Source organism: Lacerta agilis, chromosome 9 (assembly GCF_009819535.1).
Source record: "Lacerta agilis isolate rLacAgi1 chromosome 9, rLacAgi1.pri, whole genome shotgun sequence".
Taxonomy (NCBI): Eukaryota; Metazoa; Chordata; class Lepidosauria; order Squamata; family Lacertidae; genus Lacerta; species Lacerta agilis.
The window spans coordinates 1,521,260-1,540,518 of record NC_046320.1 but is presented as its reverse complement, the minus strand read 5'-3'; the positions used below and the strand labels follow the sequence as shown (position 1 = coordinate 1,540,518).

At 40.6% G+C, this 19,259-nt stretch overlaps 1 protein-coding gene across 3 annotated transcripts in view; it reads right to left on the bottom strand.

Annotated features, from left to right (window-relative positions):
- SCAPER (S-phase cyclin A associated protein in the ER) overlaps window positions 1-19,259 on the bottom strand; it is a 199,250-nt gene that overhangs the window by 45,563 nt on the left and 134,428 nt on the right. For all 3 annotated transcript variants that reach the window (XM_033160917.1, XM_033160918.1, XM_033160916.1), the window contains 2 exons: window positions 17,555-17,678; window positions 2,050-2,279 (listed from right to left, as the gene is read on the bottom strand). In XM_033160917.1, coding sequence (XP_033016808.1) covers window positions 2,050-2,279; window positions 17,555-17,678 — 354 coding nt within the window. The remainder of the gene's footprint in view (window positions 1-2,049; window positions 2,280-17,554; window positions 17,679-19,259) is intronic.

Sequence of the window (19,259 nt, the reverse complement as noted above, 5' to 3'; positions counted from 1 at the left end):
GAATTATAATCTTCTCAAAGACTTCACAGATATTTTAATAGCGGGTGTGAAGGGGAAATTTCATAAGCAACAGCGACTACCGCTTAAGGAAATCTGCATTAGAAAGGCACTCCACATGCACCAAGAGGTGGCAAAAATGCCAATTTAAATAAAAATGGTATAGCACATAAGAAAGGGTGTAGATAAAATACAGAAAGATAAAGAGCTGTGCATTCAAGTGCAGTTCCTGCCATCTAGAAATTAATGTATTGAGAAAGGAATTTCAAGTGCATCTAGTGCAAGAGGTCAGAGCAAAAGGAAGGCCAGGGTCAGTGCAAGGGGCACAGTGGGGTTGAAGACATGGCAAAAGGTAATTTATTAAGAGAAGAGGGAGATCTCCTTGAAAAATTAAATGTATCCTTTATCACATCTTCCAGAGAAGGTGGAAGACAGATGACAAAGACAAAAGAAAGACAAATATTCGGGTGGGGTTGGGAGCCCTCCCCCAGAATCCTATTCAGAGAGGAAACAGACAAAAGATGATGTGCAGGATGCTCCCATCATCCAACCCATGCACCAGACAACTTATCTCCCTTCCCTTTTAGTCTCATGCCTACCTAATATGTCATGTCTTCAGGGGCTGCCAACCTCTCTGGGCCTATTTGGAATTTTGAGAAAAGGTCTGTGTAAAATTTGGATCCAGCAGAATTGGAATGGATCCTCCTGAATCTGCATAATTTCACATGGGTTCACAAAAAATTACCATCAAATAAAAGCTTACATGCTGCACAACAAAAATCAGCACAATAAAAACCAGCACCACAAGAATACTGGCACGGATCCTCATGGATCTTCAGGTTTCTGGAATGATCTCCTTTGAGATGCACCTGGCACCACCATTATTAACTTTAGTCAGTGGCCAAGTATGCACATCCTTACTCAGGCCTTTGAAGATGGATGACATTATTGGCCCATAATGCTATACTGATTTTGTTTAACATGTATTTTGCTAACATGTATTTTGTTTATATTGTATTTTTAATGTTGGGTTTTAATAGATGATATTTTATTTTGTTATGTATCTTTGGGATCTAGGCAGGGGCGGAGCAAGGGAGCGGGGGGGGGCCGCCCCGGGTACCGCCCTGGGGAGGGTGACACTCTGGGGGCAGGCCCCACCCCCGCGATTGATGGCGCGGCAACTTTTAAAAGGCTGCAACGCACGAACAGCAGCACAGCATCTGTGCTGCTGTTCACGCTCTGCAGCCTTAAAGGTTGCCGCATCGCACGGAAAGGGTGCCGGCTGATCGCGCCCGCCATCTTGGGTGGACTGCGCATGTCCACACATGCGCAGTCCACCCAGGAGGCTGCGCACGCGTCGTGACATCACGACGCACGCGCGGGGAGGGGTGCCTTGATGTTTGCCACCCCGGGCGGCAGATTGGCTCGCTCCGCCCTTGGATCTAGGGACATACAGTGGTACCTCAGTTTACAGATGCTTCAGGTTACAGACTCCGCTAACCCAGAAATAACGCTTCAGGTTAAGAACTTTGCTTCAGGATAAAAACAGAAATCGTGCTCTGGCGGCACAGTGCTTCAGGTTAAGAACAGTTTCAGGTTAAGAACGGACCTCCAGAACAAATTAAGTTCTTAACCTGAGGTACCACTGTATAGGGAAGGAAGGATATACATTTGATAAACAAAGAGATGGCTTCAATATTTATTTATTTACTATATCAGCCAATGCACTCAAGATGGTTCACCATTAACATGATACAAAAGAGGAAAGAGGAAGGGAAGGAACAGGACAACAAACCTGCTCAGGCACCAAGTCCACTGCAGGAGGTAGTTCTGGGAGGGGAGGTGTCAAAGGACTCCTAGTCACAGCTCAGCCAAGAGAGGGGCCCTGCTGCCGTCACCTCTCCCTTGGATGCAGGATGGAGGGGAAACTGTGGGTGGAGACTAATATGGAAGAGGAGGAGCCAAATGGCAGTTCACTCCAGGTTGATGGAGAGGACTTGATCTTTCATTTTCCCCTATGAAGAGTTTAAAGACATCCAGTTGTTTTCTTACCTAATGAGATCTTGCATCCTGCTGTTAAAGGCTTCAGCTTGTGTGGCCTTGTTCTTTGGTTCTTGAATTAATTTTGGCACACAGATCTGTTTGTTCCCATACGGTATACTGGAGATCAGGCACCCGAACACCACAGCTATGATTCTCAGAACTCCGGTGGTTACACCTTCAAACACTTGCTTGTTGGCAGTTCTTCCTAAGGTAGCATTATGGTCATCTGGAATGTAAACCTGCACACATATATCAAAGCAAAATAAATTATTAAAAAGCAGAACCCCGCTCCATTTTCTGAATTATTTGTTTCAATTCTTTCAACAGTTCCTCACAGGACTTCATTCCCAGAGCCCTCACCATCCTGGTCGCCTGCCTCTGGATGCACTCCAGTTGGTGAGGTGATGCACTTCACCGAGTCACCCCAAGGTCTTTAAGGAGTGCATTAGTAATAATAAGGATGAAGATAAACAGAAGGAGATGTGTCTTAAGTGGCAGACTTTCAACACTGTCCAGAGCTGGGTATCATTCTAGGAAGAAAAAGGTTGCCTCCAGGGAACTTTGGAATGAATACCAAAACAAATGAGGCTGCTTTCTAAACTCAGAAATTAATGATAACTCCAAATTGATTTCACTTTAAAAAAAAAGGTATTTACACTTTATTGTACAATAGTGGAATCATAAAGTGCAGTTGCCCCATAGCTGAGTGCTGTATCTCTCTCCGTGGGAATATGGTAACACATGGCAATAAAGAACATGCACATTTTTTTATTATTCATCAGCTCTGTGCCTTGAGTTGGTACTTAAAATCCGTTGTAATAGTCTGTTCCTGGTAACGAGCCAAGCTAGGAAGTGAGAAGACTTCAGCTACTTATTCAAGTTCAGTTGAAGAAAGAATATTGTGTTGCATCAGTAATTTACACAGCCTGGAGTAATTCACGCCTGGTGATTTTGATCCTCTACCTAAGTAGATGGATTGTATTTAAAACATGTGTGCCTATTTAATTAGCAAGTAAGATGCTACAATTTGGAAGTCATTAGCACAGCAAGCATTCTCTGTACAGTGGTACCTTGGTTCTCAAACGCCTTGGTACTCAAACGTGCTGATTCCCAAACGCCAAAAACCTGGAAGTAAGTGTTCCGGTTTGCAAACGTTTTTCAGAAGCTGAACGTCCGATGAAGCTGTTGGCTATTGTTTCCAGGGTGCCTGCACCAATCAGAAGCTGCATATTGGTTGTCAAACTGACTTCTGGAACGGATTAAGTATGGTGCTTTTGTTTTTGCTATTTATTTTGTGTTTTTGTTTTTGAGGCTTTTTTGGTTATTTTGTTTTTGTGACTGTGTGGAGCCCAGTTCAGCTACTGATTGATTTATTGATTGTGTGACTGCAGAAATGGTTAAAAGCCCCCCATCCAAACAATGACTACCATCAATGTAGGTAAGAATTTTTTTTTAATTTTTATCATCTACAATACTGTCTTATTTATTTTATAGTACAGTACTTTGATTATTGCTTTCATTTTATGGATCCATGGTCTTGTTAGATTGTATAATGTCAAATGGCGGTTTTAGGGGTTGTTTTTAAAAGTCTGGAACAGATGAATTCATTTTGCATGACTTTCTATGGGAAAGTGTGCCTTGGTTTAGGAACGCTTTGGTTTAGGAACGGACTTCCGGAATGGATTAAGTTTGAGAACCAAGGTACCACTGTACAACTTAAGGTATTCCATTCTGTTCCCCTTAAACATGCCTGGCTCAAACTACACACAACACTGGATGATCTGTGATCAATTTGGAGCCTTTTAAAAATGGAAATGCAGCCAGGCAGCGTTGTGTGTGTGTGAGGGGGGAAAGGGCTGCGAAGGACACAGCCGAGTACCTGCATTTACAGGTAGGAAACCAAAGAGTCACAGTGATTACAAAAAGCTGCCAATAGGGAAAAGGTAAATTGTGCTGCTCTTCTAGCACATGAGCACTCACTTCTGTGCCTTTCAGGTCCTTCCACATCTATCTGCATGATTAAAACACCACAGATGTGTGGCAGGCAGATATAAGAGATCAGGGCCCTTTCAATCCAGACACCCAAAATCTGAAATGGCTGGCCAAAAGAGGCCTGCCTGGTCCCACTGCAAGGATGGTTTTATTTCAGCCGGTGTTTTGGGATAATGCTTTGAAATGAGATCTGAATGCTGCTGATTCTGACTTTTTTGTTTTTGTATTGTTGCTTTTGGACTATTCTAGCCTTTTAAAATATAGCATTATATGTATATATTAAAGTGTTTATTTGGTTTTGCCAGGTGCTTCTGTTATTTGTTATAGGAAGGTAGGGCACAAATACTGGGAATAATAAAGCAAAACAAATGTTTTAAAATAAATCAATGAACAAACCTCTGTGTGGGTTGCACTCCCAAACTAGCGTTAGTAGGACTAGGACACGGGGCTTTGAACAGAGGTGGATAATTTATACACCGTGATCATTACTTCTATCAGCAGCTGCATGCACAAGGCCAGTTATGGTGGCAAGTCCAGCGGGGGCAAGGGCTACCAGAAACAGCAATCTTTCCTGCTCCCCACCCTCCTTACCAAGTAGGCTGCAGCCCTTAGGGAAAGAGCACCCGCTATGCATGCAACAGGTCCGAGGTTTCATCCCCAGTATCTCCAGGCAGGACTGAGAGAAACTCCCTGCCTGAAACCCTAGTGAGCTGCTGCCACTCAGTGCAGATCATACTGAGCTAAACAGACTGGTGGTCTCACTAAGAAAGTTTCCTATCTTCCTAGTGCTGCTTAATATAAGGTTACCAGATATTTTTCAATGAATCCTTTTCAACTTCCTACTAATAGTCCGGGCAAACTACAGAAAAAAAAGCTGGAACCTGGGTAAAATTGCAACATAAACGTTATTAATGGCATTTTTATGAGAATTGGGTGTAGAATAACATATTAAAAATTTGACAAAATTAAATGACAGGAACACTGTGAAATCGTGATTTCAAAATGGCCGACCTGCTGTATCAATTGTATTGTATTTCGATTAGTTTTCTAAACTTAATTGTGTGTATCCTATGTTTTTTAATTGTTGATATATTAGAAAATGTTGAAAACAGTCACGTTCTTCTAGCTGCTGACAATATTGATCACAATATTGGTGAGAACACATTCCATGGTATGGGGATGATAGCAGCAATAACCCCAGCAAAAACCTTTTCTCGTTGTATTCCAAGAAAGAATATATTGAGCTGTGACTTAAAAGCTGCTGCATCTATCAACATTCATGAATATCGATTTGCATCCAGTACTCTCAGAGGCATTAAGTTTAAAATATTGCCTGATATCTATCCCACAAATGTCAAAGTAGATCTGCTGTGGAAACTGTCAAGGAACTTTGAACAACCAATGCCTGGCTGGTCTGGAATGATGCACTTAATACATAATAACCAAAACAACCAGAAAGTTGAGAAATCATCAGTACTTTTCCTACCTATCATTGATATGAAGCCCACTGAAATGACTTGCATCCTGTCTACCTTAACATACCTACGAGATTTAGCTCTTAAGCACAATATACCAACTATCATAACATTTGATCAGCCACTCTTTTGGAAAGCATCACAAATAGTTCATTCATCATGTGATGGTAGTGCTCTCAAGGACATCATTCTATTGCTTGGTTCCTTTCATACTCTCATGAATCATCTTGGGGCCATTGGTACACTCATGGCAGGATCAGGCCTTAAAGAAATCCTCGAATAGATTTATGGGGAAAATACAGTAGTGCATATGTTAAATGGGAAATCAGTATCAAGAGCTTTTCGTGGACATTTGATTCTCGATTCATGCTTAAGTGCTGAAATAATGTTGCAGATAATTGAAGATCATTCAGAATTCCCCCAGGTCTTAAAAGAAGCTTTGCACTGTATGATTCACTAGTGTCCTGTAACAAAACTATAGAAGAAGTGGATTCTTCACAGACTATGATACACATAAGCTGTGCATTGGATGCAAAGAAGAGCAAACTGAAAGCAAACTCAGCAACAAGTAAACTATGGCTTAAGTATCAAAATATGGTTGATCTTGCTAGAAAACTCATCACAACAGATAGAACTGGTTCATGGAAAATGCATATTGATGCCATACATCAGTGTCTACCCATTTTCGCAGCTGCGGGTCACCATAATTACTTGAAATCAGCATACCTATATTTGCAGAATATAATTCTGTTGCCAACAACAAATGCCACTGTTTCTGCAACGTTTGAAAAAGGATTTCATGTGATATGCAGAAGTGAATGGTATTGGGCAGGATTGGGTTCTGACTTAGTAATCGAACAATGTCTGATGCGCTCTCTTAAAACTACAGGGGGGTTGACCAGAGGAAGTGGATTGACTGGCGTTCAGAGAGCAGTTTGGTCTTTATCATTGCCTGTATCGTCAGGGTATAATCTAGCTATGCAGGAGTTTACCAGTGTGTCATATTCATCAAGTGAACAACACAAGGAACTATCTAGTGCAAGGCTGATTAGAGACAAAAGTGATTCACAACTGGTATTGAGCAAGTTGCAAGCATTCTCGCCATTTACACCCGAGTCAAGTCTGCATAATATTGTAACAGGTGTAACTGCAGATTTGGCAAATGTTAATATGCATGAATTGCAAGAAGTTGGTAAGGTCATTGTAGCTAAACTTATTGACCAAGAAGTTTTTGCATATAAATGTAAGCGTTCTGACAAAGTTAAAACATTAGCGTTCTCTGCTGCACTGAAAATTCCTGGAGATGATGAAAGTGTTGTAATTCCCATTCCACCTTAATAACAGACTGAGGATGGGAGCTTGTCACATGTCTGTATAGTGTTCCAGTGTGCTGCTGGGAACTTCCGTTCCTCAGTCTGTACTTTCTCTTTCGTTTTTCCGAACATGGAGGTGACTGCACGTGTGCTTTCTTTTGTCCTCATGTTCGCCTAATAAATGCTTAACTATAATGCTCATGCCAGCCTCTGTGGTGCATCTTCTGCTGCTAAATGGACAGAAAGAGTGCCTGGCTTTCTGAAGCAAGGTCTCTGGTTTCTGCTGCTGTTCCAGGGCTTTGAAGTTCAACCGGCAGTTCGGCCGGAGGTTTTGGGCCAGCAGGGAGCATGCCCGTTGTTCCTGTTTCCCTGGACAAATTACAACACAAAGAACGATTGACCCAGCATTGCTGTTTCAAAGGCTATTGGACATTGTTAACACAGGTGAACTAAATTTTGAAGAAGTGCTGCAGTATGAATTGTGCTCATACCCACCTTGATTGTTCAAATCATGCTCTATACCCAGGAAGGCTGACAAGCCACAGATAGTACATGTTATCAAAAAATATGTGATGCAGAAACAGAATAGTTGTAGTACCGAATACGTTCCAAGAAGTGATCAATTCGTGTTAGATGGTGGTCCGCTCTGCATTGCCTTAAATGGAAGAAGCATGAAACGTAGGATGACATTTGTTGTTGTTCAGTCGTTCAGTCGTGTCCGACTCTTCGTGACCCCATGGACCAGAGCACGCCAGGCACCCCTTTCCTCCACTGCCTCCCGCAGTTTGGTCAGACTCATGTTGGTAGCTGTGAGAACACTGTCCAACCATCTCATCCTCTGTCGTCCCCTTCTCCTTGTGCCCTCCATCTTTCCCAACATCAGGGTCTTTTCCAGGGAGTCTTCTCTTCTCATGAGGTGGCCAAAGTACTGGAGCCTCAGCTTCAGGATCTGTCCTTCCAGTGGAACATTATGACATCGCATACTAGTGGACAAAGTAACATCAGCAAACTCTTTCGTTGCACCAGAACGTCTACCACCAACTACATCTGCAACAAAATTCCATAGTTTTCGATCATATTACCAGATAATGGAATGGTCATGCCACAAAGAGGGTTTACGACCTAATGACTGGGGTTGGATGATAAAGGAGGACAACCAGCTTCACCCTGTGGTGTCAGACATGGCCCCTGCACCTGAAAGTCTTTTGAAAGTTATCCACTGTAACTGCACCACTGGTTGTTGTACATTCCGTTGCACGTGCAAAAAAAAAAAAATAGTTTTCCATGTTCAATAGCTTGTGGTCAGTGCCAGACCATTGGTTGTGAAAATGTGTTGTTGATTGAACATTGTTCTGATATAGAAGATGATATGGATGACTGATGTCTGCTTTCGTTATTTGTAATATATAATAAAAGTTCTGGTTTAAGTGCCTTATTGTGACCTTGTTTCAATGTACCATTGCTTTCACTTTGTTGTTTTTAGCAAACATTTAAATACAGAAATTATGTAGCCTAATAACTAGATCAATGACAACTTTGTATTATTTTCCCTGACGTTTGGTAACAACAGTTAAAAAACATAGGATACACACAATTAAGTTTAGAAAACTAATCGAAATACAATACAATTGATACAGCAGGTCGGCCATTTTGAAATCACGATTTCACAGTGTTCCTGTCATTTAATTTTGTCAAATTTTTAATATGTTATTCTACACCCAATTCTCATAAAAATGCCATTAATAGCGTTTATGTTGCAATTTTGCCCAGGTCATTTTGTATATTGACCGGACTATAAATACAGTGGTACTTCGGGTTACACACACTTCAGGTTACAGACTCCGCTAACCCAGAAATAACGCTTCAGGTTAAGAACTTTGCTTCAAGATAAGAACAGAAATTGTGCTCTGGCGCGCAGAGGCAGCGAGAGGTCCCATTAGCTAAAGTGGTGCTTCAGGTTAAGAACAGTTTCAGGTTAAGAATGGACCTCCGGAACGAATTAAGTTCTTAACCCGAGGTACCACTGTAGATGGATTTTGTCAGGGGACTGATTTGTAAATCCGGGGACTGTCCCCGGGAAACGGGGATGTCTTGTAATTTTAGCACAGACCTGCCCTTTTCTTTACTCCACCTCCTCTGCCCCAACGCATGATGTGCAATAAAACTAACACATATCCTGTAAACAAAGCAGAAGCCAGGCATGGGAAAGAAAAGATATACACCGGCTAACTGAACTGATGGCTCTTCCCATTTGTTTTCAGCATGCTCTTATTGACTGACCCACAGGGCTAGGAGCTTTGCTCCATTCTAATGCACAGTCCTAAAGACATCCAAGAAGGTCCTGCAGGTAAGCGCTAAAAAGGTGGGAGGCCTCATCCTCTTTGATGGGCTTAGTGCTTCCTGTGTAAATTTTGCGGAACATTCTTAGCATGTTCTATCCACAGCTGAGAATCACGGACAGCAGCAACCATCAAGGCAGGATGACTCTGGGCAACAACTGTGCTCTTTGCACAAACAATTCTTCTCAGCAGTGGCAGGAACAGTTTTGCCTATAATATTTTATTGTTTCTCTCATAGGTTTGACATTTTTCATTGCTGAATTTTGAAGTCGTAATACAGTACCTGCTTACAAATAATAATAATAATAATAATAATAATAATAATAATAATAATGAGAAACTGCAGCAGAACAGAAGAGATAACCTGTTCTCTTGGTTTTTGTGTACCTGGCTGGTGGCAACTAGCCCCTGAGCATAAAGTTTGCTTGAGCAGGTGCTGAGGAGAAACAGTTTTGCAGTGCTTGAAGGGAGCCTGCAATAAAGACAGCCACACAACTGCTATTGTAGGCTGGAAGGAGCAGCTTTGGGGAGAGCAGCTGTTTGCGCTTGGGGGAACCAATCCTGTTTTAAAGGATAGTATTCTTTAAAATGCTACTGATTCCCACACAGGTAGTAGTACTAAAACAAAAGAGCACACCAATACTCTTCACCACTGTCCCATTAGATGCTGTTCTTTGAACGTCATCCTACGTGGGAAGTGGACAGTACAAAACAATCTAAAGTGAAACCCAAGGGAATATAAAGTTGAGATACACATTGTTTTGGAATTAGCATGAGTCAACTTTGTGAGGAAGCACTTTGCAAAACAAAAACAAAAAACCACCATTTTAATTTTTCTGTTTGAATTGTTGATGTCCCTGTTGCTGTTTTTTGATCAAGATGCAGCTTCAATGTTCATAGTTTTCCCTATGAATCTGCAATCCTACTGCAAAGCAAGGACAGGGAATTTTGTTCAGTCTGCATTTTTAATCAACCTGACCCAATTCACACCTCCTGAACGAATATGTGAATCAGAATTTAATTATCCTTATGTTAATGTATTTCCTTCTTTATTTATTAATAAAATTAAAGAAAAAATCTGAATCCTCTGATACAGTTCTTGGCCCAAAAAGCAAGCTAAAATGTTCACAAACACCCTGACACAGTCATCAAAGTATCAAAATGGAAACCCCCCCCCCGACTCTGTTTACATCTTAAAGCAGTAAGGGGGGGGATGAGAGCGGTTCTAAGATGAAGCATCTGACCTTACTTTTATTATTAGCTTAAATCTAAGCATGTTATCAATGAATAATTTAGAGAATGTATAAGCTGCCTTTTGAGCATAAGCTCTCAGGGAAGCATACAGTTTAAAGAACAGAACAATACAATAAAGTTCTATAGTCAGAATGAAAACACACAAAAAACGGAGTGTTCATTTATTAAACCATCAAACACTCAGTGTGCTAGAATGCCCAGGGGCACAAAAATAACTCTTCACCTGACATTAAAAACGCAGTAGAGTGGGAACCAGGTCAACAGAGGACATTTTAAATATGAGGAGCCATCACCGAGTAGGCTCTCTAATCTAAGATGATGGTGGGACTTGGAGGAAGAGACTCCAATTTGTTTGTAGTTAAATAAACAAAATTAAGGAAAAAATTTTGGAGTGGGAGACTCAGGCCCAAGTCACAGTTCACACTTGCCTTCTAGCTTTTGCTAGCAAAACCTCTACAACTGACAAAACGCATTCCAGAAGCTCAGTACAAATTAAAAGCTTTTGCCAACGATTTGGTTTTGACTCTACAAGAACCAGAGACCATTGCTGTTAAAGCACTGGACCTCATTCAAGAATTTGGGCAGTTGGCTGGTTTTAAGCTAAATAAGAGCAAAACTAAAGTTGTAGGTAAAAACATTAAAAATGAAGAGTTAACCAGATTGGAAGCAGCCACTGGCTTGAGTTTTGTGAAAAAGGTGAAATACCTGGTTGTAAACCTGAATGCTAAAAATTTGAATTTATATAAAGATAATTATGAAAAGTTGTGGAATGAAATTAAGAAGGATTTAGATATATGGTCAAACCTGAAATTATCTCTGATGGGCCGGATCTCAACAGTTAAGATGAATGTGCTACCAAGAATGCTATTTTTATTCCAAGTGATCCCTATAACAGACAAGATGAAATGTTTCAGCGAATGGAAGAAGTTACTATCTAGGTTTATCTGGCAGGGGAAGAAGCCAAGAATTAAATATTAATTGTTAACGGATATAAAAGAGAGAGGTAGGTTCTCCCTGCCAGATCTAAAAATTTATTATGAAGCTGCAGCATTTTGCAGGTTGAAAGACGGGTTTGCTTTGGAAGATTCAGATCTCTTGGAGTTAGAAGGTTTTGATAATGTGTTTGGTTGGCATGCTTATCTTTGGTATGATAAGATAAAGGCCCACAGAGGTTTTAAAAATCATATAATTAGAAAATGGTTGTTCAATGTTTGGATTAGATACAAAGATTTGTTAGAAAGAAAAACACCTTTGTGGATTTCACCGTTGGAGGCTAAGGCCCATAGAAGGTTGAGTACGGAGGCCAAATGACTAAAATATAGAGACGTCCTGATAGAACTAGAAGATAAATATATATTAAAGCCATATGTACAGCTTAAAGACAAGTTAAATGATTGGCTACAATATCATCAGATTAATGAAGTATTTAAAATGGACATGAAAAATGTTGGTTTTTCATTTGAAAAGTCACGTTTGGAAACAGAGTTGCTTGATACAAAATCAAAAATTTATCTAAAATGTATAATTTGTTGCTGGAGTGGCACACGAAAGATGAGCAAGTGAAGTCAGTGATGATTGATTGGGCAAAATATGTTGGGCATAATATTATGTTGAATGATTGGGAGAGACTGTGGAAAAAAGGTATGAAATTTACTGCTTGTAATCTATTGAAAGAGAATATGCTGAAAATGATGAATAGATGGTATTTAACACCGGTGAAATTGGCAAAAATGCATCATGTATAATAAGTGTTGGAAATGTAAGGAAAAAGAAGGTACCTTATACCACATGTGGTAGACTTGCCCCAAGATAAAAGACTTCTGGGGGAAAAAATTATAATGAACTGAAAAAGGTGTTTAAAAATACCTTTATTAAAAACCAGAAGCCTTTTTGCTTGGAATTGTAGGAGATGAGATCCCAAAGAAAGATTATACATTCTTTTTGTATGCCACAACAGCAGCTAGGCTATTAATAGCCAAACACTGGAAAATGCAAGAGATGCCTACAATAAATGACTGGCAGATAAAGATGTTTGAATACATGGAACTTGCCAAGATGACTGGAAGGATCTGCAATCAGAAAGAGAAGGTGAAAGAAGACTGGAAGAAATTTAGAGAGTATCTGAAGAAGTATTGTAATATATAATGTACCAGTATCCTTATGGAAGTGCAGATAGGTTTTCGGTAATATATATGATTTAATTTTTGGACAGAATTGACTGGTTTTCTTTTTATTAAAATTTAAGATCTGAGAAGAGGAACCTGCTACAGGAGATAATTGGACAATGCAGCTCAGAGAGGGGGACTGAGGGAGGTCCCCAGACAGTGGAAAATAGCAATGTGATGGATTGTGAAATTTTTGTGTTTTGTTTGTATGTTGTGTTTTGTTTGTTGTTGTTGTTTTAAAATGCAATAATTTTTTTTTTAAAAAAATGCATGCCAGAAGAACTCCCCTCCCCAAAGCAACACACAAACTCCCAATTTACTGCTTACATAAATCCCTTCTCTATACTCTCCCAAGTTACAGCCTTCAGCTTCAAACAGCAAGTGAAGAAGCTACATCTAAAACTTAAAAAGATGAAACAAATATGGGACAAGTAGGCAACCTATACTGAAACATTCAAATCATCTATCTATCAATCTCACCCACTATTAAGCCTTACACCTACAATCTACTGCAGACCCATGGAAAGAGCAAAAATGTTGCTGTTGGTTTTAATTTCCCCCAAACATTCCCCAGGTTGACCGTAAGGATCTCTTGACTGACGCCACAGGATAATATTTTGTGGCTGCCCTTCCTCTCCAAAGCAGAATCTGTCTTTCCGTGGCTGCCCTCGGGGGACATGTACCAAGGGGTGTTGTACACCTTGTCCTGCTATCTCTGATCGCGGCATTCCTGGTGTGTCTGAACCCCGTTCTCAACATCAGCAGTGGTGCTGAGGTTTCTGCAGACTTTAAAACACCTCTGGGCTTGCCTGAACAGAAGCGTTTGGAGGAAAGAGGCACTTCTGGAAAGTATTTGCAGTAAATACTACTGACGTTCTCTCTCTTGTCCCTTACAAAACCGAACAATTAAGCTATGGAGCGACTGGCGCTGCTTCCTAAGGTGGGTGGTCTGCGAGGTCAGAGTGGAGGCCAATTGCAGGGCGGTGGAAGGGAAGATAAAGCTGACTGGTGTTACCTGGCTGGGGACTAAACAAAGCTTTTAGCTCCTGACAGCTCCAGTCCTTCAGCCTCCAGACAGACAACAAGAAGAAATAACCCAGAGGAGGACAAAAGCCTAGTAAGCCTCAATATTAAAGCAAGTCCCTCTGTTGCAGAGTCAAACATGCAAGTGCCATTACTTGGCTGATAAAAGCTCCTTCCTTGTAAGAGTGTACATTTTGCTCCATAATTTATTCAAATCTGAAATATGACATAAGCATCTCCATTCAAGTAATTTCAGCTACAAAATGCAGTGGCAATAAGAGAATCCACCTTCCTTTAGCTATAAGGCCACTCAAAAAAGCAAAAGCAAAAGCAAAAATAATAATAATATCAGATGCTCCTTAGAGTTTATAGAGAGATACTTAAAACAAGAAACAACTACTAGCAATCAACTCATTTTATTTACTATTGTTAATATTTTATTCATATCTGACACTTTGAACTATAAAGGATCACCAAGATAGCTCTCAAATTTGAAATTCAAATTATCCCAGACTGTGACTGGGTATAGTTGAAGAAAGTTGTGTCCCAAGAGAAAGCTTGTGTGGTATCATGGCTAAGGATGTCACGTTAGGACTGGGAAGGTCCACTGACCTTGGGCTTGCCACTTTCAGGCTGACCTCCTTTGTAGGGTTATTGTGAGGATAAAATGAAAGGAGGGGACAAAGAGGAGTGAAAACGGTGGATGCTGTCCTGAGCGTCTTTGAGGAATGGGAGGATACATTGGCACCCTGGGCTCCTTTGGGAGGAAGGGCCAGATATAAAGTGAATCAAATCCATCAATAAATAATGGAATGCATTATTTCATAGTGAATAAAAAGAAGGAAAGTCCAATCTTGCAGGAACTGTTCTAAATAATTAAGATTCCTAGATTAATGCAATCCAAGGTAAAATGTATGCTAGTCACGCATGGTTTTGTCAATAATTTGGATATCAGGAATAGGTACTGTACATAAGAGGCAGTGGAAGCAAGAATCTGGTGCTTAGTAAATGTGGTGGGAACATTTAACCCACGGTGGGCAGTGACACTTCTGAAAGGAAAGCAACTAACTGAATGAACAAAAGCACCTAAGACCAGGTTCAAGGTAAGCTCAGATTGCTTGCTAACTTGCTCAGCTTGTTATTTCCAAAGACATTTGGAAATGCTCATTAGATCTATCTGAGAGCACTTGATTAATAAATTAATCCGACCTGCCCCACAGAGGCTATTTTTTAAAACACAAAAGCATTTGTATTGAAATACATCACCACCACCTCTCCCCAACTTAAGACACTGCTAAAAATATTCAGTTTTTAGGTTTCATCATGCAATGCACACGTGTCTTTCTAGGGAAAATGTCAAAAAGTAACTATAAATTTTATAGGATGCAACTGCTTGTTGTAAATTAACAATTCAAGTTTACTGCTCAAACAGAACAAGTGAGCCTCTCTTACAACAGTATTTGATTCTTTCACTAGAGAAAAAAACGCGCCTTGACACCACTCTCCCAATGCTGGTTTTCTTTGCAATAATCTGTATTAAAAAATGTGGGACACTCAGTGGCTCAATTCATGCAAACAATGGGACTTTCACTAATTTGTTTCACTAAACTTTCCCTTCAGTAACCAGGCATAAGTTCGCAAAAACCCTACAGCCATTCATTCCGGCGGACACTTTTGTCTCAGTGGATAAAGGTGCAATCCAATATACATTTACTGGGGCATAAGACCTACTGAACACAGAAAGGCTTGCTTCTGAGTAAATGTGTTTGGGACTGCATTGCAAGTCTCTGATATAGCAATTGTCAGCATTCAAGTGATTAGACGAAAAGAGGACTGTTGAGTCAAGGATAACAATGAGCCAGCAGATAACTGGATGCTGCTCCAAGTATCAGAAGTCTATTGTCTATTTTGGAGATGGTCCACAGGATCTGCTGCTCTGATGTAAGCAAAACTGTGGAAGCTCCCTGGTCTAGGCCCATCTGGGGAAAAGGTTATGGCCATTGAGGCTGATTCTTGATGAAGGAACTGGCATGAGTTCGTTTTTGAGTGGAAGACTTTTGCCTCTTCATCTAAACAAAGGGTCTGAACACCTATTCCAAGAAAGGACAGACTTCAGGCTTATGGGAACTATGTGCCTTTTACTGGGACCCCAGATCCACCAACCCAAGCCAGATGCAAAAGAGAAACAATTACAATGAATGAAATCTGAGCCCAGAAATAAGCCTTTGACATCAAACCATATTAACTGCTGGTGGATTTCTTTTATACTTCAGTCGTTCAAACTAGTATATTGTGCATTCAGCAGAGGACGTACAACCATACAGTGGCTTCCTACGTACAACACAGAGAGCTAAGTGGAAGCAACCTCAAACTGTATACTTCAGTTCTTCAAGGAAAGAGCTGGAGGAAGGCAAATGTGCATGTGACGCATGAAAAACAGAATTTACAAGTTGTGTTCAGTTTCCTTTTGTCAACAATGAGGGCTTCCTCTTAAGTGTTTGTCAACTGTCCTATGGTGTGTTGGTTCTAACTGTGCAATGTAAATTATTCAAGGCACATACATAACTTTTCAATTAACAAACTGCTTGGCTCATGAAAACATATACACACCATTTATAAGTAGCAGTCCTAGACTAAATATCTCATGATGAGGAGGTTACTATGAATTAAAAATGAGTTTCTAATAAAATATTTAATGACATCTGAAATTAAGTGAAAGTTAAAAGTTTCCCCATTAAAATGTATCTGTCTTTCTCTTCCACCCCCCCCCTTTGATTTGCAAAACCTGTTAAGATGCAGAATAAGTGAGACATTTTCATGTATTAAAAACAGAATGCAGAATAGCCCATGTGAATTCCAAGACTTGAACTACGTGAGAGGGCAACAAACCTAAGTCTACTCCCAACATGTACAAAGCGGACGTCAGCTTTCTTTCAGGCAAATGCGCCCCTGCCCCTAAACATTTGTCTCCTTACAGAGTGTCTCCTTTTGCCACTTATCCCCAAACTCAGCCCTTCAGCTGTTTTAGGACTACAATTCCCATCATCCCTGACCACTGGTCCTGTTGGCTAGGGATGATGGGAGTTGTAGTCCAACAACAGCTGGAGGGCTGGGTTTGGGGATGCCTGCCCTAGCTGGAACAAGTGGAAGCAGTTAGAGGGAAGTTATGCGGAAGCAAGCAGTGAACGTGATTTGGCTTCACCCCCTGACCACAGTGGTGGCCCCTGTCAGTGGAATGCTCTCCCCAGGGAAACATGCCTAGTGCCATCCTTGACAGCCTTTAGGCACCAGGCTAGGACTTTTATTGTATACCCAGACTAATTTATGTTGTTTCCTATGGTGGTGCTCATCTATTGTGGGGTGGGTACGAATTATTCCTATTAATATGTTGTTGGGTGAGCATTTTACACATCTTGTATTGTTCATTGGTATAAACTGCTTTATATGATGTATTTTACCTTGTCATGTTGCTTTGAGAACTTTTACTGTATAAACCAACTGATAAATGTAATTACAGTGTTATTATTAATAAGAATAATAGTAAGTCCCTTCACTCAAATGTCCTTTTTTTCCAAAATGTTGACTCCTACTTTACAGATGATGGGGTTGTGGTTTGAGCCCCTCCTTCCCTTTGCTGCCCTCCTCAAACTTGCAAGCTCCTGATCCTGCTTCTTTTTACGTGTCAGAGGAAGATACAAATGTCGGCACATCACATCATAGCTGTCAACCTTCCCCTTTTTTGCGGGAAATTCCCCTGTCAGTACTATACTATAGATTATAGTACTGATAGGGGAATTTCCCGCAAAAAAGGGAAGGTTGGCAGCTAAGCATCACATTGGTAAAATCAAGTAAACACAACATCCATGATGTAAGTGGTCCAGTTATACTGTATCAGGTATTTCTAGTCACCACTATGACACTAACAGTTAATTCAAAGTTAAAGCATTACATACCATTAACTGGTGCATCAAGAGGTCCATTAAAAATGTAATCTTGTTGCTGAACAAAACATAGGTGCAGTTTTCCACACAGTTACTGCAGGCCAGGTGATAAGCGTTTATTGTACTGCAGAGTGACCTAAGAGATAAAGTGAAATTTTAATCATCTTAAGGGAAAATTGCCAATCAATGTGCTATGAATCAATGGCTCTGTGGGACATCTTTTGAGCTTGACTTTTATGCCAACAGCAGACCACAGCCAAAGGACAAAGCAAATTCTGAATATGGAACACAACAGGAGGAAAGAAAGAACCCATAAAATAAAAAAATGAATTTCCAGATAAAAAGACCAAGTGAAATGTGGTCCTCAAAGGTCTAGCAAATTACTTAAAATACTTTGGTAAGATTCAGTTACAGGTAGGTAGCCGTGTTGGTCTGCCATAGTCATCATGCGGCTCAATGTGGTGCCTTCCATAGTTCCAGTTTCATTGGTAAGATTCTTAGGTAAATCTCCAAAGGGAGAGAGTTCCATGATTATTGGGCTGCTTCTCCACAGGTCCAGCCTGATGATGATGTGAATAATAAGAGCACTGTCCCCACAGCCAGGAGTCGCTGCTCAGCAGCCGAAGGTCTTCTGCAAGGGGTGGAGGCAAGCTGTACTTGCGGCTCTTGCTTTCTCACCTGTCCCTCAGATGCAGCCTATTTAAATGGGGTAATTGTTTGCAATGCACACAACATCCTAAAATTTGAGAGTGCAAACCTTTATTCTTTAAGACGATCACATGAAGCGTGATCCCTATGTTCATAGAGCAATGTGGGCTCATTTTAGAACAGTGTGGTTCTTTCTATGAAAAGTTACCACTCAGAGGACATCATTATTTGGGCAGTATACACATAAATAAATATTCTGCCTGTCCATGGCAGTCTCAGCAGCTGCCCCGTGGCCAAAATTTAAGCATAAAACTAAAACTCTGAAAGCTAAGATTCATTAAAGGTTCAGCCTCTTTGTACAGGTCACAACAAGGTAAAGGGTGAAACACATGTGGCTCCATATGTATACAAAAGCCCTTAAAGTCATACATGTTTTACAAATCCTTAATAAAAGAGCATCTGCAAATGATCACGGCAGACATTTCTAGCATTTTGCCATTGTCATGTAACCATTTTTTACAATAAATGTAGCATTAGGGAAGAGTCAATCAATGGTCAATTTTGTTGAAAAATCATCAGTGACAAGGGTACATGAGCACCATCTTCCTGTCTAACTGACAGTGCTCAGTTGGGACCAGTTCATAGAGGCATCACCTGGGAAGTGGTGCAATGTGACAAAAGAGGAAACAGGGAAACAAAACAAAAACCAGAACCTCGCCAATGCACCTGAATGACTTTTGAGAATGCAAAAGGTCATAACCAATCACCTTACAGACAACTGGGACTTATTCCACAGTTTAGGGAGCCATTTACACCTCTTAAGAGTGTGGAAGGAACACAAAGGCAGCTATTTTGTACTAAGCTGCATACAGTTATAAATGACTACACTAGATGTCAGACAGCAGTGAAGCAGAATAAACTGCTATATTGTCAACCATTTAGGCCTTCTGAAAACTTTTTTTCTTTTTTTGTGGCAACATGCTCTTTCTGGCACTTTGGGCACAGCTAATGCAGTAATTTGCAAAGGTCGCAGCGGTTCCTTCAGTTAGTTAAAAGGCAAACGTGATGT